We start from the raw sequence: 24,761 nt of genomic DNA, 5'->3' as shown, positions 1-24,761 counted from the left end.
TTTGTTTCTGTTTGGGTCATTCCCCCTCCTTTTGGGGAGCTGTCCCCTTTTTCTTTGTCCGAATGTAATTTAAGTTTGTTTGCTTGGTTCGACCCGAAAGAATGACCCCAAAGAACGACCCGAAAGACCGAGTGGAGGCCTAATGTAAGCCTACTTGTGACATTAATCATAAACTAAATTTTAGTTTAGCTTAGTTCTTGGAAGTGGAGTCACAGGTGAATAGAGTGGTGAAGAAGGTATTCAGCATTTTGGTCAGAACATTGAATAGAGGAGTTGAGACATCTTGTTGAAGTTGTAAAGACATTCGTAAAGCCACACTTGGAATACTGTAAATAGTTCTGGTCACCCTATTACAGAAAGGATATTATTAAACTAGAAAGAGTGTAGAAAAGATTTACTAGGATGCTACCGGGACTTGATGGTTTGAACAAAGAACAATACAGCACAGGAAACAGGCCCTTCTGCCCTCCAAGCCTGTGCCACTCATTGGCCCAACTAGACCATTTGTTTGTATCCCTCCATTCCCAGTCTGTTCATGTGGCTACCCAGATAGGTCTTAAACGATCCCAGCGTGTCCCCCTCTACCACCCTGCTTGGCAGTGCATTCCAGGCCCCCACCACCCTCTGTGTAAAATACGTCCCTCTGATATCTGAGTTAAACCTCACCCCCCCTCACCTTGAACCTGTGACCCCTCGTGTTTGAGAGGCTGGATAGACTGGGACTTTTTCTCTAGAGTGTAGGAGGCTGAGGCACGATCTTATATAAAATAATGAGGGGCATAGATCAGCTAGATAGTCAATATCTTTTTCCAAAGGTAGGGGAGTCTAAAACTAGAGGGTGTAGGTTTAAGCTGAGAGGGGAGAGATACAAAAGGGTCCAGAGGGGCAAATTTTTCACATAGAGGGTGTTGAGTGTCTGGAACAAGCTGCCAGAGGTAGTAGCAGAGGCAGGTACAATCTTGTCTCTTAAAAAGCATTTAAACAATTACATGGGTAAGATGGGTATAGAGGGATATGAGCCAAATGCGGGCAATTGGGACTAGCTTAGGGGTTTACAAAAAGAGGGCGGCATGGACAAGTTGGGCTGAAGGGCCTTGTTTCCATGCTGTAAACCTCTGACTCTATAAATTTAAACACTTTTCACAAATTGATCCTCTGTCCCTAAGTATGTTTTCTTTTTAAAAACACGAAATTTCTATTTCTTTTGGAAAATTCTGTTGAAAAATCCAAGGATAATCGCAAAATCAGCCAATTTTCTGCTGGTTATTAAACAAATGAATTTTTAGAGGGGAAAGAAGGTTTGGATCCCTGAGGGCTGCAGTTTATTGAGTGATTGAGGTGCTGCAATGTTGGGAATTGATTGGGATTTTGGGAGGGGGCTGGTGTAACCAGGCGCACAGCGGCTTGAGGGTGGAGTTTAAAGGCGGTGTGGCGCGGCTGCCTCCCCACTCTCCCATTCTCTGCCGAAATGGCGAGCGGCCGGCCCTACGATCTGATCATCTTCGGTGCCTCCGGTTTCACCGGCCAGTTTGTGGTGGAGGAGACGGCCCGGGTGGCGGCCGAGGCGGATTCCCCGCGGCCGCTGAGCTGGACCGTGGCTGGCAGGAACCGCACCAAGCTGGAGGAGGTGCTGGGGCGGACGGCCAGCGCCCTGGGTGAGTCTCAGGCTTTGAAGCGGCCACCAGGCCCGGATTCGGGGAAAAGGGGGGTGTGGCACTGCAAAGACTTCACTCTAAAAGGATTAAAGTAATATCATTTAAAATGCTTCAAATTGTTTTGATTTGGACAAACTCTTCCACCCATTGCTGCTCACAGCAACTGGGGAACAATGTGTCAGGGTATGAAATATTTAAATGTCTGCCATTGGCAAAGTTATTGAAAGGTTAATTTGCACATTTGGTTTTGTCAGAGCTGATCTGTAGAGTCAGTTTTCTGCTCCTTCCCTCCTACCCCACGACACTGTAGGGAATGGGGTGCATTGTTGACCCCTTTAATCACATTTTAATTTGATGTTTTAAGTTTCCTTTCCACTTTGTCCTTTGTTTTGGGTGATTTCCCCTCCTTTTGGGAGCTGTCCCTTTTAATTTGCCCCTTTGTTCATGTGATTTAGTTAAATTGACCAAAAAGAGCAGTGATATGCATTGTAAATTTTGCTTTGTTTAATTTTAGTTGTCATTTTAAAAAAAAACTAATATGAACTATTGTACTCCTAGTGTTGGGCAGGTCATTGATTTCCACAGTTGGAGCAACAGGGTAAATGAACATTTGTTTTTAATGATCCAGAGGCATTTAACAAATGGAAGCTAGATCTGATTTAAGAATATCTAGAAGACTAGGAAAAGCCACTGTCGCAAGATGTAGGCTATTAAAGTTGCTACATGAATACAAGTCTTCTTTAAGAAGCAGTTTTAAAGGTGGGGAGAGGTGTGTCAAGACAAAGCATTTTTAAGGTAGAATTTCCAATTTGTAGACAAGTGGTTGAAGGACTTGGCACTAATTAAAGAGGAAGGATGATAGAGTAGATCACCTTGTTTTTTAAAAAAAAATGATGTTTGCAGTTAAGAATGTAGGGCTCAAGCAGACTTTTTTAAGACAAAAAAAGAGGCAATTTTTTTTTTAAAAAAAGGTATAGATTTGTTCACAAAGCTGATACTTATTGCCAGTCTCTAGCTGCCTTTGAGAAGTGGCCTGCTTTCTTGAACCACTGCAGTTATTGTGAGGGTGATACTTCGATAATGCTGTTTGGTGGAGAAATCCAGAACTTTGAACTGGTGACAGGAAAAGGAAATTATTATAAATAAGATTGAAGCAATCCAAACATGATGCACCATTCTTCACATCACTGGGAAATACACCAATATCCCATCCTTGATCAGTTAAATTTAATGGGAATCACTGCAGCAAAGGTGGGAGGAAAATAGGCTGACTTTTTTTTCCACAAAATGTAAATAGATATCTGCGAATTGACAGAAACAAGAACTCTCTGGTAATGACAGAACATGATGTGGAGGTGGTCAGGAAGGCGAATGGGATGCTGGCCTTCATAGCGAGGGGTATTGAATATAAAAGTAGGGAGGTCTTGCTGCAGCTGTATAGGGCACTGGTGAGGCCGCAGCTGGAGTACTGTGTGCAGTTTTGGTCGCTGCACTTACGCAAGGATATTTTGGCTTTGAAGGGAGTGCAGAGGAGGTTTACTAGGCTGATACTGGAGTTGAGGGGGTTGAGCTATGAGGAGAAGCTGAATAAACTAGGCTTGTACTCGTTAGAGTTTAGAAGAATGAGGGGCGATCTCATTGAGACATATAAGATGATGAATGGGGTGGATAGGATAGAGGTGGAGAGACTCTTCCCGCTCAGAAAGGACAGTAGGACTAGGGGGCACAGCCTCAAGATAAGGGGGGGGTGTTGCGGTTTAGAACAGAGTTGAGGAGGAACTTCTTCACTTGAAGGGTGGTGAATCTCTGGAATTCTCTGCCCGTTGAAGTGGTGGAGGCTGCCTCACTAAATATTTTTAAGACGCAGGTTGATGGGTTTTTGATAAGCAAGGGGATTGAGGGTTATGGGGAGAGGGTGGGAATGTGGAACTGAGCCACGACAGATCAGCCATGATCTTATTGAATGGCGGGGCAGGCTCAAAGGGCTGGGTGGCCTACTCCTGCTCCTATTTCTTATGTTCTTATGTTATGTTTTTATGTTCTAAGACAGTGTACCAGCAATCTTTCTCCCGAAAGATAATGCCACAGTGGAACAAGCTACCAAAGGAAATAGTCACAGCCCATCACTTGAGCTCCTGAAGACTCATATTTAGATTATTTCCTTTTAAAAGTTTTCACTATCGGGACAAGCATGTCAGCAGGTGATGCCTTATTTTGCTAGAGCTACCTGTACAAATGTTGGCAGCCTTTGGATATTTTACCTGCTGTTGACAGAACTAGAGCAGAAGCAGAACAATACATGTCCAAAAAAAAACTGTGACTTGGAAGGGAAATTGAAGGTGATGGTGTTTCCATCCACCTGCTGCCCTTTGCCCTTGTACTTATCATAGAATCCTGAGTGCAGAAGGAAGCCATTCAGCCCACTGAGTCTGCATCAACCACAATCCAACCTGGGCTGTATCCCCATATGCCCATGCATTTACCCTAGCTAATCCTCCTGACAATAAGGGGCAATTAACATGGCCAGTCCGCCTAACCCTCACATCTTTGGCCTGTGGGGGGGAAACCAGAGCACCCGGAGGAAACCAAGGCAGATATGGAAAGAACGTGCAAGTTCCACAGACAGTGAGTCAAGCTATACTTCTAACTGATGGAGATGGTAGGTGTGGGGGTTGTTGTCGAATGCCTTCGCAGCTTGCTGCAGTGCTTTCCATAGATAGTTGCTGCTATTAGTAAAATGGTGGTGGAAGAGGTGATGGTTTGAACTGGTGGGAGGGGTGCCTATTGAGCAGACTGCTTTGCCCTAGATGATGTTGAGAATTTTGTTTTTATGTCAGATAAATGAGAATATTTTGTTACATGTCTGCTTTGTAGGTGGTGGAGAGGTTTTTAATCTGCATTTGGATTGGGCTAATCAAATTAGTAACGGTATCAGAGTTCTGGATATGCTGAAATTTATGCTGGGCAAGACAAGGCAGACCTATGTGAAGGATGAAAAATTGGCAACATTGGAGGTGATGTAGGGACATTGAGCAATAATTTTGAGGTTGAAGTAGACCACTTTGATAGCCTGGTGCACAGTTCATAGATCACCTCAGGTCAAGCACTTGTGCCACCATCAAGTTGAGCATGAGTGAGTATCCAAGAAGTGTTGTGGGGTCATGGTACGGGGAATGGAAATCTTGGCTGGATCTAAATAAGAGGGCTTCAGTCAGGCCAACATTTGTGAATGTTCAAGAAAGTAATGAACCAAGCTCTTGAATTTCAGCATCCCTATATATGATTCAAAGTTCAATAATAAATATGACTTCATCATTGTTCCTGCACTGTTGCTGGGTCAAATTCCTGGAACTCCCTTCCAGGCAGCTTTGTGGGCGTTCCTTCAACAAATGGACTGCAGCAGTTGAAGCAGGCAGCTCACCACTGCCTTCACAAGAGCAACAAATGCTGGTCTAGCCAGCAATACCCACAACCCATAAAAGAATAAGTTTTAAATAAAAAGCATTTCTCTTCCACTATGCCCTGCAGCTGTGGTCTCTCAGATTCATAATTTAGGCATGATAAGATAACGGAAAGATAACTGGACTTGTTGTCCTCATTTTTACAACAATAGTTGTCTTGTCTGCAGTATAGTTGAAATATTTGTTCTTTTATTACCAGCAATGTCAAATCATAAATAACCGTTCTTGTTTTTCAGTAGAATTAGATCAATTTGCAATTCCCAGCTGCATGTTGTTATTTTGTATGCATTTATTTTGTGGAGTAGGCTGGGGGAGTGTGTCAAAGGCCAGAGACAGAGTTGTCTTACACCCAACTGGGAGTTTTTCAAACCTCAAGATGATCGCTTCTCAGCCTTTTGGCTAAGATCAAGTGTAGTATCAACATGCTGTGCTTAGTTGAAGTCATTAGGTTACACTTTAGCTTCATTTGCTGCAATTTTTAAAAACAGCATCTCGGCCTTTTGGCTAAGATGCAAATGAGATCAAGCCTTGGAGTAGGAGCTACACCTACTCCAATCAGCTTGGATCATGTAGATCAAGCCCAAGACAGGAGGTGAGAGCCCTGTCTTGTCAGCTTGGATTGGGAATGTCCCAACTTGTTGAGATTCTGAACTGGAATAAAAACAAGATGATCCTTCCTCCTCTTCACTCCTCAAGCCATGGAGTGTGGGTACCTGTTTTCAACTGGTACACACAGATGACCGAGTTTAGAAATGCAACAACATAGAAAAATAAGCTGATGCCTCTGCTTGAAACTGTGTCCTGTCTTGTTCTTTCAAACCTGTTTTAATCCTCGATTGTTTAGTCTCCACTCTTGTGTTACTAAAGTAGATTTGTACGCTTGTTTAACATTGTAATGGGTGTACATATAACCAAAACATATAATTTTAAAAAATACAACAAAGCAAAATAGGGCAATGCATTTCTAAGGTGGAGTAATATTTGATGTATTCCAGTAAATGAAATGTATTGTGTTTTCTTGTAGAGATAAATATTATTTTTGCCCCTTTTTTGTGAAATAATAATTGCTCTTGTTTCAGGAGCTCCAGAGTTGAAGTCTAAAGAATGTATAATCTGTGATATAAATGATCCATTGTCGATTGCTTCAATGTGCCAACAGGGATCGGTGATCCTGAACTGCGTGGGACCAGTATGTATACATTTGAGGACAGAAACAGGAAATCTGTTATTGGTGCAGTGTAGTCCTGTCAATTTAAAGGATGTATTTGCAGTACTTTTCATAGATTCATAGAACCTACAGTGCAGAAGGAGGCCATTTGTTTCTTAAGAAGGAACTTTTCAAAATGCAGCTAATGAAAATATAACAAAACGTACTCCAACTTATAAATCAAAAAGGGTTTAATAAAGAAACATCATGACTCCAAACTTGGGGCCTCACTCTGGGCCACTCCAAACTCCCCACAATTTTACATAGTTCCTTATTTATAGTGAATAAGTTGGTCAAATATTACATCACTCTGTAATTGATTCCATGTTTTACTGGGTCAGCTAACCCTTGCATCTTGTTCCCATTGGTCACATTACATCCAATCAAAGTTGTCACCAGTTACATTCTAACACATTGAGCCTGCACCAGCAACAATCCCACCTAAGTCCCATTCTCATAACCCCACATATTTACCTTTCTAATCCCCCTGATATTAAGGGACAATTTATCATGACCAATCAACCTAACCCACATATCTTTGCACTATGGGAGAAAACTGGAGCACCTGGAGGAAAACCATGCAGACACAGGGAGAATGTGCAGACTCTGCAAAGACAGTGACCCAAGTCAGGAATCAAACCCGGGCCCCTGGCGCTAAGAGGCAGCAGGGCTAACTGCTGTACCACTATGTCGCCATGAATCTTTCAGAGTCTTTGATTAAATGTGTGTTATTTGAAGTGCGACTTTTTTGTCTTAAGGGAGAAGTCTTATTTTTCTGAAGTGCTCTGCAATCTGATGCACGCACAAAGAATGGAATATATAGGATGTGAAAATATTTTATCAATGTGGAGCTTTTGGGAATAAGTTTGGGCCAGGAAACAAATTGTCTTTATTAAAGATACATTCTGTAGAGATGGCTGAGCTGAGTTTTTTTAAATTCTGTTGTCGCTCAATGTACTAAGGCTGGAAAGAATAAGAATTAATTCAGTAATATTTAGCTAAAAATTTCATTGTACAGCAAATTAGGCCAAAAATACATTATTGGAATCAAGTCCTTTTACTTAATGCTGAGTACCATTGAAAGCATTTAAAAACTACTGTTAAAAATGAACTAGCATTTTATAGTAAAAGTACATTCTAATATATATGTAGCAACTTATGCTTTCATAAGCTTTGGTAATGTTTGTTGGAATACAGATTCATGGTTACTGAAATACTGTAACAAATCCCATCTGTATAGAAAGCAAGATGCAGTGTCTAGACTTTAAGCACAGTTCAATTTTAATATCTCAATCTATGTTACACTACTATTTGGTTAAGATTTTTTAGTAAAAGCTAACAAATAGAATGAAATAGTCTTGCGTTCAAAAATCAGTATGAAATTACTAATACTGGCTACGTTGAGAATCAGATTAAATCACACACATTTTGTTTAATTAGATTTTAGTGAATTGGATCTTAACCAGAAAATTGACAAATGAATCATAACTAGCAGGAAATAGCGTGAAGCCCTCATATTTGTATGGGGGGTAAATTATTTTTAACATATGTCGTTGTTTCTAATAGCTCAGAATACAATGTGTTTTCTTCGCAATGAAATAAATTGTGCAGTGACCCACCCTGAAGTTGCTGGTAACTGAATCCAGACTGTCTGTTATTAGTACAGGTTTTTTGGTGAGCCAGTGGTGAAAGCCTGCATTGAAAATGGAACACACTGTGTTGATGTTAGTGGAGAACCTCAGGTATTGATATTTCTCTTAAGAAATAGCCAGAGTGATTTTTTTTTTAAGTAATTTCCTAATTAAAAAGCTGTTTTGTGTGCATTCCTCAGCAAGATTTCAATGTTTTATAAATACAGTCTCTTGTTTTTATACATTTTTCCATCATGAATCTGTAGACATTACAGATGCTAATTACCCTGTATGATTAAAGGTTACAGTTCCTTTCAACTTCATCAGTTATTATTTTGCACATTAATTATTTGGGAGCAAAAAGTTGAAGTACTGGTTAGACAAAAAAAAACTTAAAAGCTGATAAAGCTACACAACCTTTGACCAGTCTAATGCCCATGTGGTCAGATACTGTTACTGTGGTTATGGGAGGGATAATGTTTTTAGTAGTTTAAACTTTGATGTATTTTTGCTCACCTTCATGACTGCAGCACAATATTTTTGTAACACTGAATACTTAAAATCAGAAATGCTGAAAGTGCACATTCAAAGAATGAAGGTGGGTTAACTTTTTTGTGCAGGAACTCTTCATCAGTTGCCCAGTTCTTGTCCCTGAAACCATCTGTTCCTTTCCCATTAACCGAGAGGGCATTCCTCTAAAATAAATTTCAATGGACTGGACGTTCTGTCCGGGTGGCCAAAAGCACCCTCCACACCAGATCCTGTTTATCAACACTCAAATGACAGAGCAGGGATGGGGTTAAAATATGAAACAAAAGGAATCAAGTCCTGCACTCCAGATCCCACAAGCTCGTGGGACTTCCTGCCCTATGCGCCCAAGGAAGTGTAGGTTGAAAATTGACCTCTTTAGTCCTATAGCCAAAACCTATGGTGAAAACATCAGTCTCAAATTAAGGACAGCCAATAGGTACTTCTAATATTTCCTCTTACTTTAGCAGTGATCTATCATTATTTGGAAAACTATAATCACATTTTTTCGTCTGCTTGAACTTTAATTACATTTGGCGTAGCGATTCCGTGATTTTAGTGATTTCAGTTGGCTGCCTGTTGATAGTGTGATGTTATCCAGCAGCAGTTAACTTTGAAAACAAAACCAGTTTCTCAAAACAGGCCAGTCCCCAAACCTTTTGGGTGGAATCCATCCCACCAGATTTTTTAACTTTAACTTGATCTGTCTTGGAAATGTTTGCCTATGTTGCTCTTTAAATTGCTTCCAGAATATTACTTTCTTAGTTTGTATTTCCAACTCTGGTCAAGTTTCACATTTGATTGTTCAGTTCATATTTTTGGCTCTTCAAGTGAAATGATATTGCTGAGAACTTTTCAAATTTTTTTAAAAAAAGCAACACTTGCAACATTTTGTCATTCACAGTTTTTGGAAGGCATGCAACTAAAATATGACGAGCAAGCTGCTGAAAAAGGAGTGTACATAGTTGGAAGCTGTGGGTTTGATTCCATTCCAGCTGATATGGGTATACTGTATACCAGGAGCCAGTTGAAAGGTAATTTACAATCAGTAAGTTACAGATGATAAACTCTGTTACAGCAATTCAAATATTATAGAGCTCCCAAGTTCTTCAATGTTGTCCAGACAGCTTTTGATCCATATTTGTGTATTTTGAACCATATACTATTTTATAATCTTGTTGATGCACCAATGCATTGTCTCAACCGTGTCTGTGCAATGTAAAATTAATGTCTAAGACAAATGACAAAAGCTCAGTGAACTTTTCTGGTGATAGACAATGAAATTGTAGGTGTGTGGGGAATTTTGCTGCTTCAGTGCAATCCCAAAATGTCAGGTATCATTTTCTGCTTGCTAAAATTTAATTATGTGCATGCATGGATGTTCTTAAAATCATGATGTAACCAGTAATGTAAAGTAATGGTATCACATTGTTCTTAAGATTTTTGAGTTCCAAGTTCAAATGCAAATGTTAGTTGACATTAGGTGTATATCAGGTAATTAGTTCTTGAAGTAAGACGAGTCCAGTGGTGAAAGAAAAAAGGTATCCAGCTGGAAGGGAACATTGCTGATGTGCCAACTTGAGCTGTACTTCAACACAGGGCACCATCTGGATACTGAACATTTTTAGCAAAGGCAGTAATTGGAACAGTTATCTGCCAGCCTTCAACCTGGTTCCTTGAGTAATCTGAAACGTACAACTAGGATAACCCTTCTTAAGAAGCTGGTACCCAATTTGGTATCTTGTTTGGAATACCAGTGTAATCCAATATTAACATGTTTTTGTAACCTGATGTATGTCCAAATGAAAGATTCTAGTTCAGATAAACAGAGCTGAGCTAATTCCTGTGACCACCTGGAGAATAATTTAATATTAATTTACTATTGAAACTGATGTAACCTTTAATGAGAATTAACACACAACTTCCTTGAGACTGTTTTGTTTCTCATGCAATTTACCAACGCACTTGTTTGTGCTTTCCAATGATTTCTTAATTACTCAGTTCCAGTTCTGCTTTGTATAAAATCCACTTTCCAAGATGCAGAGAATTCTGTTAGGCCCAAGGTGAGATTATTTGAATAACTGAGGTATTGAATTCCTTCCATAATTGGAAAAGGACAATTATTAATGTTATTCAATTCTTTATTTGTTTATATAACTTGTAAATTTATATCTAAAATTTGATATTACTTAAATTCTGTTTTAACCCATGAAAATACTTGTAATTTTAATGGGGCTCTGGAATGGAGAAAGAACATTAAGGGAACACTGAGTGACATAGTGGTTAGCACTGCTGCTTCACAGCTCCAGGGTCCTGGGTTTGATTCCTGGCCTGGGTCACTGTCTGTGTGAAGCTTGCATGTTCTCCTCGTGTCTAAGTGGGTTTTGTCCCAGTGCTTCGGCTTCCTCCCACAGTTCAAAGATATGCTGGTTAGGTTGATCATGCTAAAATTGCCTCTTGGTGTCCTGAGATGCGTAGATTAAAGGGATTAGTGGGTAAAATATATGTAGGGAAATAGGGGAAGGGCCTGGTGGGATTGTGGTTGGGCTCGATGGGCCAAATGGCCTCTCACTGTACGGTTTCTATGTGGCCATTCTGGTCAAGCTGAAAAAATATTTCAGTTGACTATTTCTTTAAATGTATATCCATTTTCCTCTCTTTAACGTTATTTACCTCAGTTAATTCCATATATTAGCAAGTAAGAAGTCTCACAACATGAGTTAAAGTCCAACTGGTTTATTTGGAATCATGAACTTTTGAAGTGCTGCTCCTTCTTCAGTGAGTCTCTTGAATGGAAAGGTGGTAGGACTGGAGGGTCTTGATGACATTACTGTTACTAGAGAGGTGGTGCTCGACAGACTGGAGGGGCTGATTGTGGACAAGTCCCCAGGACCGGATGGAATGCATCCAAGGGTCCTGAAAGAAATGGCGGAGGTGATAGTGGATGCCTTGGTGGTTATTTTCCAGACGTCACTGGATTCTGGGGAAGTACCGGAAGATTGGAAAACGGCTAATGTTACGCCATTGTTTAAGAAGGGTGCCAGGCAAAAGGCGGGGAATTATAGGCCTGTTAGTTTAACGTCTGTTATAGGTAAAATGTTAGAATCCGTCATCAAGGAGGAAATAGTGAGGCATCTTGAGGGGAACTGCTTGATAGAGCAGACGCAGCACGGTTTCGTTAAAGGGAAGTCGTGTCTGACAAATTTACTGGAGTTCTGAGGATGTGTCTAGGGCGGTGGATAGAGGAGAGCTGGTGGATGTGGTCTTTCTTGATTTTCAGAAGGCATTTGACAAGGTACCTCACGAGGTTATTGCAGAAGGTCAGGTGGCATGGAGTTGGGGGTAGGGTGTTAGCGTGGATAGAGGACTGGTTGTCAACTAGGAGGCAGAGAGTGGGGGTCACTGGGTGCTATTCGGATTGGCAGATGGTGACTAGTGGAGTGCCCCAGGGGTCGGTGCTGGGGCCTCAGCTATTTACCATTTATATAGATGATCTGGAGGAGGGAACCGAGTGTAGGGTGTCAAAATTTGCTGATGACACCAAAATTGGTGGAAAGGCAAATTGTGCGGAGGGTGTGGAGAGTCTACGGAAGGATCTAGATAGGCTGGGCGAATGGGCCAGGAACTGGCAAATGGAATTTAATGTTGGCAAGTGCGAGGTGGTCCACTTTGGTAGGAATAATGGTCGGAAGGACTATTACTTAAGTGGAGAAAAACTGCAGCATGCGACGGTGCAGAGGGACCTCGGGGTCCTTGTGCATGAGTCGCCAAAAACCCAGCTTGCAGGTGGTCAGGAAGGCGAATGGGATGCTGGCCTTCATCACAAGGGGGATTGAATATAAAAGTAGGGAGGCCTTGCTGTGGCTGTATAGGGCATTGGTAAGGCCGCAGCTGGAGTACTGTATGCAGTTTTGGGCACCGTACTTACGCAAGGATATTTTGGCCTTGGAGGGAGTGCAGAGGAGGTTTACTAGGCTGATGCCGGAGTTGAGGGGGTTGAGGCTATGAGGAGAGGCTGAATAAACTAGGCTTGTACTCGTTAGAGTTTAGAAGAATGAGGGGAGCTCTCATTGAGACATATAAGATGATGAATGGGAAGGATAGGATAGAGGTGGAGAGACTCTTCCTGCTCAAAGGATAGCAAGACTAGGGGGCACAGCCTCAAGATAAAGGGGGGGTGGTTTAGAACAGAGTTGAGGAGGAACTTCTTCACTCAAAGGGTGGTGAATCTCTGGAATTCTCTGCCTGTTGAAGTGGTGGAGGCTACCTCGCTAAATATTTTTAAGACGTGGGTTGATGGGTTTTTGATAAGAGAGGGGATTAAGGGTTATGGGGAGAAGGCGGGAATGTGGAACTGAGCCACGACAGATCAGCCATGATCTTATTGAATGGTGGGGCAGGCTCGAAGGGCTAGTTGGCCTACTCCTGCTCCTATTTCTTATGTTCTTATGAATCACCTTTTGACTCACTTGATGAAGGAACAGAGCTCCAAAAGCTTGTGATTCCAAATAAATCTATTGGACTTCAACCTGGTGTTGTGAAACTTTTTACTGTGCTTACCCCAATCCAACGCCAGCATCTCCACACATTAACAAGTCTTTGTGTAGTTAAATCTAACCAGTTTCTGCCGTCTGCACCTTTTATAAACCTGAGGGTGATGCCCAGTGGTTTTAGAACATGAACAATTATCCAGGTTCAGTTTTTCTCTTTTTCTTTAAGAACCGTGAATACTTGTTCCTTCCCACCTTCTCTCCAAATTAAGCAATGGCAGCTGCTTCAAACCCTCTTTATAGTTCAAATGGTGATACAAGTTGGAACAACTATAATTTAACAGCCTTAAGCACAACCTAACTTTAGCTGATAGTTTGGAACTGTTTTTAAAAAAACTCTTACAGAAGAATTGAATAATGATGTAGGATTTATTTTCCCAAAACTAGTGTATTAGAGAATTATTATTCATCCATGTATTTTTTTTTTTGTTCAGGTATTCTGACTGCTGTGGAAAGCTTCCTATTAGTGAAATCTGGACCTGAGGTTTGTCTCTTGTGAATAGTGACCATGTTTTTCTGAATCGTAATGTACTGTTCTCAGTGGGCAATTTTGGCATTTATACTATTGGAGATTTGTAACCATCCAATTAACCAATATGGAGATGACAGTTGTTAGCATAGTGTTTGTTGGTTTCAGATGATGCTGGGGAGATGTCACACAGTACTTGGAAGTGCATCTACTTGCACAACTAATTATCACCATTGTTTGCTGAATCATTTAATATCATTATTTAATATCATTTAATATCATCACCTCCAATTCTGCATTTTCGACATGCGTTTGTGTTTTTTTTTAAAGTTCATTCATGGGAATGTGGGCATCTTGCTGGTAAGGCCAACATTTCTTTACCCAACCCTAATTGCCCTTGAACCAAGTGGTCACTTCACCCGAGTGAAGGGTCAACCACATTGTAATAAGTCTGCAATCATGTTTAAACCTGACCATGTAAGAGTGGCACATTTTTTTCCCTAAAGGACATTCTACCAGCTTGATGGGATTTGAACCCATGCCCCAGAGCATTGGCTTGGACCTCTGGATTACTAATCCAATGACATTACCGCAACTCCATCCCATATCAAAGTTTGGGGTTTATTGGGATGACTTATTACATTTTAAAGCTTTTAAGCCCCAAACGTAATCTCTCTATTTAAAACTATCCATTTCAGGTTGACTTTGATGGAGGAATTTGTTTGTGAAATTTTTAATTTATATTGGTTTTCCACTTTCCAACCTAAACCATCCTCAACTTCAGTTAATGAATTACTTTTGAAATGTATTCACTATTATATAAATAAATGCAGCTTACAACATGTGCACAGCAACTTTTTGTAGCAGCAATGAGGTAAGTGATAGTCTATTTTGGTTAGCTGTAATTTAACTTCTGGCCAGGACTCTGGGAGAAGTCCTAACTCTTTTGGATGGATTCTAGGGCAGAAACTTCCACCGTTCCTTTCCGGATGCTATTACATGTGAATTTTACAGTAATTATGTACCAGATGACAATGGAACAGGCACATTTTTGATTGAAAATATAGTGCATTTGTCTATCATTAATTGGGCAGCCTGACTAAGAAAAGGTCTTAATTGTTTCAATGCACTTTAGTTTGTGTTTTCTGCTGGTCAGAACAGTTTTTATCTTGCTAGGGTGCCAGTTTTCATGATGGAACTTGGCAGTCAGCAATCCATGGGATAGCCGATCAGGAAAATTTGAGGAAACTGAGAAGGCAGTTCGGACATAAACCCCTCCCAGTTATTGGGGCCAAACTAAGACGAAGGTGAGTAAAGAATAAACACATCTGTTGATATAATGGAAGGATTGTGTAGTCCAACTTTACAACTGTGCGCTGAAAGAACATAGGAGCAGGAGTGGGCCATCTAGCCCTTCGAGCCTGCCCTGCCATTCAATAAGATCATGGCTGATCTGAAGTGGATCAGTTCCACTTTCCTGCTTTTTCCCCATAATCCTTAATTCCCTTGTCTATCAGAAACCTATCTACCTGTGACTTAAATATATTCAGCAAGGTAGCCTCCACCACTTCACCACTTCAACAGGCAGACAATTCCAGAGATTCTTCACTCAAAAAGGGTGGTGAAGTTCTTCCTCAACTGTGATCTAAACTGCAAATCCACCCCCCACCACCTCCCCTTATTTTGAGGCTGTGTCCTCTACTCCTGCTATCCTTTGAGCAGGAAGAATCTCTCTCTCTACCTCTACCCTACCTATCCCCTTCATTATTTTATGTCTCTGATTTCTCTCTCCTCCTCCCCCAAACCCCACTTCAAACTCCAAGTACAGACCCAGTCTATTAAGCAGAATGTACTTTCTGTGGGTGAATTGGGTTTTGTATTCTGACTATTGTACGTTACAATTCTGCATACAAATTGTAAATTGTACTTGTTAAAATGTTGCTTTATTTGATTAAGTTGAAGATGCTTCCTCTGGTAAATCTATAAGTGCATACTGAGTAACTTTTAAATAATGTGTATCAAACAGGATAGTGAATTTTTCAACAAAGGACTGAAACAGCTTTTAAGCTGGACATTTCTGTAAATTGTGAAAAATATTACATGACTTTGAGCCACTAACACTTTCAGAAAAACCTCTGGATACCACTTTGCCATAGCGAACAATGTGTCTTTTTATCTAGATTTTAAAAATATGTGAAATGGTTTTTATTTTTGGCTAGCATGAATATAATCCTTTTTACTCTAGCCTCCAAATTTTCCTTGCTCTTTTGCTTGGGTGCAAACCTGTGCTTTTGTGCTAACATGAAATGAATGTTTTAGACAATGTGTGTCTGAATCTAGATTCACCACAAGGAAAACTACTGTGTGCTTTGTTTAGAATTCCAAATGGCAAGTCTGTAGATCTGACTCATTTACTCTTTTTCATTTAAAAAAAATTGTGTAAAATATAAAAAGGTTTCTTTAGATAAAGGGTATGCCAGTAATGAGAAGCTTTGAATTAAAGGTGTGTGTGGAGAGATATATTTAGTCAGTGAGAAGGAACAGCCATTAAAAGATAGCTATTCCCGGTGATGCAACAATTTAAAAAGTGCGTGTTTAGGAAGCCTATTATTATCCAGTCTGTGGTATAAATATATGTAATGGCTAGAGGCTTCTTTGAATCTGGATTTTTTTGCCTTCACAGAGGTTCAGTATTTTATAGTAACATAATGAATCAATATGCTATCCCGTTCATTGGATCTGATCCTTCTGTAGTCAAACGCACACAGCGTTACCTGCACGAGAACTTGAAGGAAAGCCCTGTAAGTACATTCTTAGTTTCCTTAAATCCTGTATCTTTGCATTGATATTCATGGTTTGTTAACTTTTTTTAATACTTTACATTGAATATGGCTCAGATATTTAGAAATAAGAGACAAAATGCAATTCCCATGATTTCCCCAGAAAGCTGAAGCTGCTTTTAATTTAATAGTTTACAAAATGGAGTTGGCAGTGGCTGCAGCGCCTGTGTAATTTCGTTGGAATTTTTTTCTCCCTCTCCTGCCAACAAAACAGGAGATGCCCGTTCAGTGTTATGGCCTTATGTGGACTCTGCATGAGCACTGCTGGCTCAGATACAAGGAGTAAGAACGCCAAACAAAAACTGCTGGAAACACTTGTAATTCTGGCAGCAATAGTCAGGATCACTGGGTGTCAATGATTCTTCAACAGTGAAGAGTTAGAAGGAAGCAGACATGTTAATCAAAAAGCAGGAAGAGGAGAATAATGATCATGAGTGCAATGATGTAAAAGTTCATCTCTGATTAAATAATGGATAAAAGGATATTAGTGATGAATGAAATGGAGAAAACTTAAACATGCACATGCATTCACACACACAAATTAAAGGATTTAGAACTGTGATTTTTAAACATAAAACTGCAGGATGATTAGTGTTCCTTTACAAGAAAGTTCACTACAGGCAGCCCACCTCAATTTGATTTTACTGTGTATGGTTAATGTTGTCAGTATCAGGGCGAGAGAGAAAATGAAAGAAAAGGGCGAGGATGACTTTTTAGGAATTTATGATGGCGGCAATTTGAAGTCCCATCTGTTTTGTTGAACGTGTTTAATTTCAGTTGACGCACTGCAGTTCTCAGCTCATGGTCATACGTTTCTAATATCTCTTTTTTTTTCAATGTTTGGGAATTTCTTCAATATATTTTTATAATTAGTGGCTATAGTCCCATTTGATGTCTGTCTTTGCTTAACTCCCAGGTCCAGTATGGGGCTTATGCTGCTGTTGGTGGCTTGGGCTCTGTCATATTGCTGATGATAGCTGGTTTCTTCTTCTGGTGTTTCTCAAGCTGTAGATGGGGAAGAAATCTCCTTATCAAAGTAAGTGGCCTCAATCTATGTTTTTTTTTCACAAAAATACTATGATAACCTTGTTAAAAATTTTTAATAAATCACTTCTGGTACTGCTCTGAGTAATTTTGTTGCCTTCTGTTTATCATGTAGTATCCAGAGTTTTTCTCAGCTGGATATTTTACTCGACAAGGACCATCCAGAAAACAGGTATCTTAATTTCTCCTTGTTTTTGAGCTTGTTTAAAACTGACCCGGGTTGTTTTTTGGGGTTTCCCTTCTCATCCATCTGAAGAGTCAGTAGGGAATGCATTCCCATTGGCATTGTCTGTCCCGCAGCGATTTTACACTCCAACAATGCTTTAGCTGCTCCTTGCTCTGGAGAGAGCGTCTCATCTCAGAGCTGCCTACCAGTCTGATTGGCTAACAGCCCTCTAGTCTAGCACCAAGTTGGTTTTGGGTGGTCTTGGGGCAGGTTGGGAACATGAGGCCCAGGTGTTAGAATGAAACCAGTGACAACTTTGCATTGAACATAGTGGGAACAAGATGTAAGGGTCAGCTGACCCAGTAAACCATGAAACCAATTAGAGTGATGTAATAGTTGACCAGCTGATTCACTATAAATAGGAACCTGTGTGGAATTGTGGAGAGCTTGGAGTGGCCCAGGGCAAGGTCCCAAGTTTGGAGTAATAATGTTTCTTTATTAAACCTTTCTTTGATTTATAAATTGGAGTAAATTTTTTTTTTTTTTGCTGTTGTATTTTCATATCTTTTTCCACAGAAGGAGCTCTTCAAAAATGCAGAGTGGACAGAAGGGGTTTGGGGTGTTGGTGGAGAGGCCAGAGTTAGACCTTTTGGGGTGGGGGGGGAGCGGGGTGCGGGGTGGCAAGTTAAACAGAGGCTGCCAGTGCAGGATCACCTTCCCTTTCTGCCTGAGGACTGAGCAGAGCTAGTGTTTGGGCTTTCTCTGTGCATCTGAACTGCTAAGCTGAAAATTGAGGCTGAGTGGGGAAACGACCCTTAAGTGTTCAGTGATTGGCCATTTAAGTGCCTCAATTGCAGCAAGGGTGGGTGAAACTCGAAGTTGCGCCAAGGTATGGCAAGCAGCACTCTGTCGTGAAGACCATATGAGAAATTTTGCGTTTACCCACCCACTTTACAAATTCACCAGCACAGGAACATAACATTCTGCCCACTAATACCACTGTCAATCCTAAATTTGCAAAAAGATGATCTCAATTGACTGTCAATCTCTGGCAGACTGCAAACGCTGCAGTTTGCTGAAGACGTATTGGAGTTTGTAGAATCCTACAGTGCAAAAGAAGCCATTTGGCCCAGCAAGTCTGCACTGACCACAATCCCACCCAAGCCTTATTCCCATCACCCAACATACTTACCCTGCTAATCCCCTGATACTAGGGTGAATTTAGCATGGCCAATCAACCTAACTCTCATCTTTGGATGAGGAAACCAGAGCACCTGGAGGAAACCCACACAGACATGGGAAGAATGTGCAGACTCCACACAGTGACCATAAGCCAGAATTGAAACCAGGTCCTTGGTGCTGTGAAGCAGCAGTGATAACCACTGTGCCATGATACCATCCCAAATTTAGTTATTGAACTGGCTGCCTAAAGTATAATTATATTTCATTTCAAACTTTGGAAAACAAATATCAAGTTTCACACTGTTTCAATATGTATTATTGTGTGTATTCATACTTAAGCATGCATTAAGTATTTTATTAATATATATACTTAAATCAAAGTCCATGAAGAAAATGAACTATTCAATGAAGTAAAAAGGGTGTTTGACATTCAATCACAGAATTTTGCAAGGTAGAAGAAATCTGTTTCTCCTAACGCTCATGCCCCTGGCCTCTGAAAGAGTTGTCAACTTAGTCCCATTCCCTGTACCTTTTTTTTACATTTTTATTCTTGAAATCTTCATCCATTTTCACCTTTTTAAAAGCTGTTATGGATTTTATTTCTGCTTACTGGTTAGACCATTCTGGGCCCTTGCAACCCTCTGCATTTATTTAAAGAAAAGAATTCACCTTTTCATAGAATCCCTACAGTGCAGAAGGAGGCCCTTTGGCCCATTTGATTCTGCTCTCTGGGCATCTCACCCGGGCCCTATTCTTGTAACCCCACACTTACCTTGCTAATCCCCCTAACCTGTACATCTTGAGGCACTAAGGGGCAATTTAGCGTGGCCAATGCACCTAACCTGCACATCTTTTGGAGATAATTTTGCCAATAAATTGATGTTCTTCAGTTATTGGCTCAGTGATTAGAAGATGTAGTTTTTTGGTTTTTTTTAAATCAAGATCTCAATTTTTAGGATTTTTGTTTTAACTTCCTTTTGTCCTAATGGAATTAAAATGCCAGCATTTCTCTAGTCTCTCTGCATAATTGAAACCTCTAATCTCTGGTATCATCCCAATGAATTTATTCTGCACTTTCTTCCTGATCTTGGCACCTGTCATAAAGCACCCTGTGCTCCCTAGTAATTAATTCTTACACCCTGGGGAAAAAGCTTCTGACTCTCCACTCTGTCCATGCCTTTCATAATCTTGTAGACTTCAATCAGGTCACCCCTCAACCTCCATTCCAGTGAAAACAACCCAAATTTCTCCAACCTCTCCTTTTATAGCTAATGCCCTCCACACCATGCAACTTCCTGGTAAGTCTTTTCTGTACCCTCTCCAAACCTCCACATCCTTCTGGTAGCATGCTGACCAGAATTGAACACTATATATTCCAAGTGCAGCCTAACTATAAGGTTCTATAAAGCTGCAAAATGACTTGCAATTTTTAAACTCAGTGCCACAGCCAATGAAGGCAAACATGCCATATGCCTTCTTGATGCCTTCCACACCTGCACGACCACTTTCAGTGACCTGTGTATCTGTACAGCCAGATCCCTCTGCTTATCAATACTCTTAAGGGTTCTGCCATCTACTGGATATTATTAGACCTTCCAAAATGCATTACTTCACATTTGCTGGGATTAAAATCCATCTGCCTTCTGTCTGCCCAAGTCTCCAACTGATCAGTATCCTCTGGTTTAAAAACTGTTTTCAGATGCTGCCCTAGCAAATTATTCAGACATTAGTACTTCCCTTTGTGCAAGTTTTTTATTTTCACTTCATTGCACTGAAAATGGATTGAGCCAAGCTGTCTTAATGGTTTCTTTTATAGACAGGGAGCAGCAAAAATATTGAAATCTGAGGCTGCACTGTCCAAATTGGGCAACAAGAGAAAAATCTGCAAAAAACTGAAATCAACCACATTTAATAGTATTTTATATTTTGCAGATGGAAGGGACCTCTTTCAGCATGACCTTCTTGGGTGAAGGGTATCAGGAAGGCCAGGATCCACAGGAAGGCCAGGATCCACAGCAAAGCCAACCTACAGTAAAAATATACACTCAAGTGAAAGGGCCAGGTATGGGCAATATTTAATTCAAACTAGCCTTATGAAATGTTGGTTGACTTGGTGTGCATCAGGTATTTATCACTATGGGATGTTTGTTCCTGATATAGGCACAGTGCAGAGGGTAAATCAAGCAAAATTCAAAAACAATAGTGGCTTGTGAGTTATAAAGCGGGTTTAACATAACACAAATGTCCCAAGGGTGTTTCACGGAAAAATGTTTGAGCCATAAGGTGGTATTAGGATAGACAGTCAAAAGCTCAGTCAAAGCGAGAGGTTCTGAGGTGCAACCGGAAGGCAGGAAGCAGAGATTTAGGAAAGGAATTTCAGAGCTCTGCATCCAGGCAATGGAAGCACAACCACTGGTGACAGAGTAATTAAAATTGGGATATCCAAGAGGCCAGAATTTGAGGAGCCTAAACATTGCAGAGGGCTGCAAGTCTGGATCCCATGAGAGATGGGAAAGAGCAAGGCCATGGAGGGATTTGAAAATGAGGTTAAGGAATTTAACTGCGTATAGATGGTTGCAGTGACTTCTGCTGTACTAGTAACAGGAGGACAAAAGACAGCACAGTTGGACAGATTGCAGGATGGAAAGAGAATTTTAATTATGTTTTAAATACTTCTATGTTAAATAAGGTCCCAGCCATAAATATAGTCATTTGCTCTTTTCTTTATTAATTGGTGTACAGTGTCCCACAGGAGCTAGCTGTATCTTGGTGAACAGTCCCAGTCCTACCTCACCAACTATCACCACCAAAAACACATCAATTATCACTAAATTGGAGAGCTTGCATGCTCCCTTCATCCTAATCCTATCTGAAATGTCCTGGAATCTTTGAGGCTACTGTGAAAATCTAAGCCTTCCTTCTTGCACAGCAGAAAGCAGCACTGCTCTAAGATCAAAACAGGCTGCTGAATCAGTGTTGGAACTGAATGGATTCAAGAAAATAGAATTATTGCTCCTGTAATCTGATTTGACTTTTCTGTAAAGCATGTTGTTCTTTTTACCCTTGTGTGTCTAATTCTTATGAGTTAAAGTATGAGTAAAAGCTTATGCTCTCACTTCTTCAGGAATGTCTTAATAAAGATTTCATTTTCATCATGATTTGCTTACCTTTTTACTTTTCAGTCTTGCCCCCAAATTCTCTGCTGTGTCTTTGCCCTTTTTGTCCAGACAGTGTATTTTTTTTTCATCCCTGACTATACACCCTCTACAACAGTGGCTTTGTTTTTAAACCAGTGTCTTTGACACTGGCAATCTGCAGATGAGGCAATCCTGGGAAGTCTTTACCTGCATATCCTATTTTCCATGATGGGGCAGGGATCTGCACTAAGTGATCTGTGCAGATAATCTAGTGAAGAAACTAAGTTCTGTGAAGGTGAAAGCTTTGGAAGTAGAAACTCCTTCTTTCTAGATTTCATCTAGAAAGCTTGCACCTGTGACCCCTTCACTAATGGCCCTTATCACTGGACAAAAATTCACTGTTTAAATTTAATAGTTAAGCATCGAGCAAATCAGTTGGTAACACATCGAAAAATGGACAGTCACAACAGAGCTTCTGTTAGTTCCTACCCACTGTTAAACTTGTTGTAAAGCTTTGCATCTTTTCAGTAGATCCAAAGTTTCTTTTTAGTTTTTTGTCTTTTTTTATAACATTTTTGATATAACCTCAAACTATTCAAACATTCAATTTGAATAGAAAGTTTTTTCAAAACTATTGTTATTTGGTGATTTTTATTGTATTGGACATTAAGAATGCATGCAGCAAATTAAATGAAAGGCTGGATCCACTGGTGTAATCCAGTGATTGCATTGTCTTTGCCACTTCCCCTTTCTGCATGTGGCAGGACATGACTTAGAAAATGATGTTTTCTTCAGAAACCATGTACTTCTGCTCATCTTTCTAGAGTGCACAGCCTTACTTTTTTTTTTATTGGCCTCATTTTAAACCTTGGTGCTATGTTATTTATTTCAGAGCCTGGTTATATTGCCACCCCAATTGCTATGGTGCAGGCAGCTGTCACTATACTGTGGGAACAAAAGTCACTGCCTAATCGGTAAGTTTCATCACTTAGACAAGTGAAATATTTTGAAGGTTCAAAATGCTATTGTTGATTCTAAAGCATGTGTGCGTGTGTGTGTTTTTTCTCTTACTCTGCGGGGAATGGAGCCTGCATATCTGTCTGTATAACAGAAGGGCATTGAATTAGTAAATTCAATCCTGTCCAGTGGAATGTCCAGCAAGACATTGGTTCCCACAACAGCTGTTGATTGGAAGTTACATTCAACCAATAAAATCTGGAATAGCAAACTAGTCTTGGTAATTATAGTTTCTTGGCTATCATTAACTGTCATTAATACCTATCAAGTTCACTAATTCCCCTTTAGAGAAGGAAATCAGTCATCCTTGCTCTTCCTGGCCTACATGTGACTCCAGATCCACAGCAATCTGGTTGAATGTAAATGGCCTAACAAGCCACTTGGGTAGAAAATGCTGGCTCAGTCAGAGAAGTCTACATCCCACAACAGAATAAAGAAATATAAAAGAAAACCTGGAGATGAGAATCAGGGGGGGATATCAAACAAAAATAAACTCATTTCTATCTTTTATGCATCAATCTCACTTAATCTTTCTCTGTGCCTCAGTTCCTTCTCTTCAGGAATATATCAATTATCCCCTTTAATGTATGTTCTGATTCGATTTTTCTTCCCTATTGATGTTCTGCAGTATTTACTGTGGTGAAAGTATTCCACCTTATTTCTTCATTTGTAACTAGTGTTCCTAGAAATTTAGTCATCTGTCAGAATGTTGAATCAATCTGACCCAATTCTCTTTCCTTCTCAATGTGTCACTTTTCAATAATTATAAGGTTGGTGGCACAGTTAGCATCATTTCCATTTTGGCTGCACAGTGCTGTTTATTTTTACCTGAGAAAATGCTTTTTGGGTTTTTTTTTCTGTTTTATAATTGCAAGACATGTTGCCAAAACTTTGTCTGCCAATTATCAGGACAAACCCTAGAATGCCAAATTTCAAACAACCACAACCATTTATACTACAGGAAACAATGGGAATATGATCAAGCCTTGCATCTGGGAGCTTGGAGAGCCTGTTGTTTCTATATTCCATTCTCCATGGCAGCACCTCAGCTAAATCAGTTGACTTGCCAATCAGTTAGTGCCCCTTTCTCCAAGTATAAATTGTTGTGTGATGGTTTGAAATTTGGCGTTTTTGCATTTGGCCTGATGAGTGCAAGATGAAAAGCTTCAGCAACCTGCCACTCCTTTTGATCAAGATTCCAGCTCTATCTCCAAGCAACTGTTTATTATTCATCTTGAAGTCAGTTACAAATGAAATACTAGTTGCCTGGGTTTTAAAAAAAGTGTCTCAACATGTGCATCACTGGCACTATCGCTCTTAAACATTAAATGATGCCTGGATCTGAGTAATTTCCTGGAAAATACTGCACTGTCTTCCCATGACTGGTCATTTGGCAAATGCACTGATTGCTGTAGGTTTGAGGACTGGAGTGGGTTCTAAATGCAGTTTGGGCCATTTTGTTTCAAACTTACTGTATTTTTCCCTTTTTTCATATAGGGGTGGGGTGTACTCGCCTGGAGCTGCATTCTCTAAGACCACCCTGATTGAAAGACTGAACAAACATGGCATTGAGTTTGCTGTCATTAGCAAGCCTGAAGCATAAATGTTCCACATGTTCTGATTCTGTTGTGTGTGGCGCTCCAAGCCCTGCTTATTGACAGCAATGTCAGGATTGCCTTCGATAAGAAACCTTTAATTAACCGCTTTTTAGCAGCAGTTTGTCCATATCACTGTATAATGACCAAGTGTGATAGATGGTTTCCGAGGCTTGCTCTTGAAGATTCAGAATAAAATTACACTTTCCATTCTAATAGCAATTAAACTTATTGAATGTAACCATTTCAAAGTTGACTGCTGTGTATTTTTTAATTGAA

General features: G+C 40.3%; 1 protein-coding gene and 1 non-coding gene across 2 annotated transcripts; both read left to right on the top strand.

Annotated features, from left to right (window-relative positions):
• The first annotated feature begins 1,412 nt into the window (after positions 1 to 1,412).
• Positions 1,413 to 24,733, top strand: LOC145351120 (saccharopine dehydrogenase-like oxidoreductase). The gene is made up of 12 exons (XM_080200774.1): positions 1,413 to 1,655; positions 6,196 to 6,305; positions 7,985 to 8,065; positions 9,387 to 9,516; positions 13,467 to 13,516; positions 14,678 to 14,808; positions 16,185 to 16,302; positions 17,258 to 17,377; positions 17,501 to 17,557; positions 20,666 to 20,795; positions 22,763 to 22,844; positions 24,385 to 24,733. The coding sequence occupies exons 1-12, from the start codon at positions 1,469 to 1,471 to the stop codon at positions 24,488 to 24,490; spliced, it is 1,302 nt and encodes a 433-aa protein (XP_080056900.1). The 5' UTR covers positions 1,413 to 1,468; the 3' UTR covers positions 24,491 to 24,733.
• Positions 5,496 to 5,687, top strand: LOC145351260 (U2 spliceosomal RNA). Its single transcript, XR_013888368.1, has one exon. It is a non-coding gene; the product is annotated as a U2 spliceosomal RNA (small nuclear RNA).
• Positions 24,734 to 24,761: the final 28 nt, after the last annotated feature.

The sequence above is a fragment of the Carcharhinus amblyrhynchos genome, chromosome 12 (assembly GCF_965287045.1).
Source record: "Carcharhinus amblyrhynchos chromosome 12, sCarAmb.v2.hapA, whole genome shotgun sequence".
In the NCBI taxonomy this organism is placed as follows: domain Eukaryota; kingdom Metazoa; phylum Chordata; class Chondrichthyes; order Carcharhiniformes; family Carcharhinidae; genus Carcharhinus; species Carcharhinus amblyrhynchos.
The sequence above is the reverse complement of the archived record's forward strand: the minus strand, read 5'-3'. Positions and strand labels throughout refer to the sequence as shown.

Excerpts from the sequence above, each read along its gene's own strand:
- LOC145351120 (XM_080200774.1), top strand. The coding sequence starts at position 1,469 with ATGGCGAGCGGCCGGCCCTACGATCTGATCATCTTCGGTGCCTCCGGT. Across the intron at positions 16,303-17,257 it reads AGAACTTGAAGGAAAGCCCT|GTCCAGTATGGGGCTTATGC; the intron begins GTAAGTACATTC and ends CTTAACTCCCAG. Across the intron at positions 20,796-22,762 it reads CACTCAAGTGAAAGGGCCAG|AGCCTGGTTATATTGCCACC; the intron begins GTATGGGCAATA and ends TATTTATTTCAG.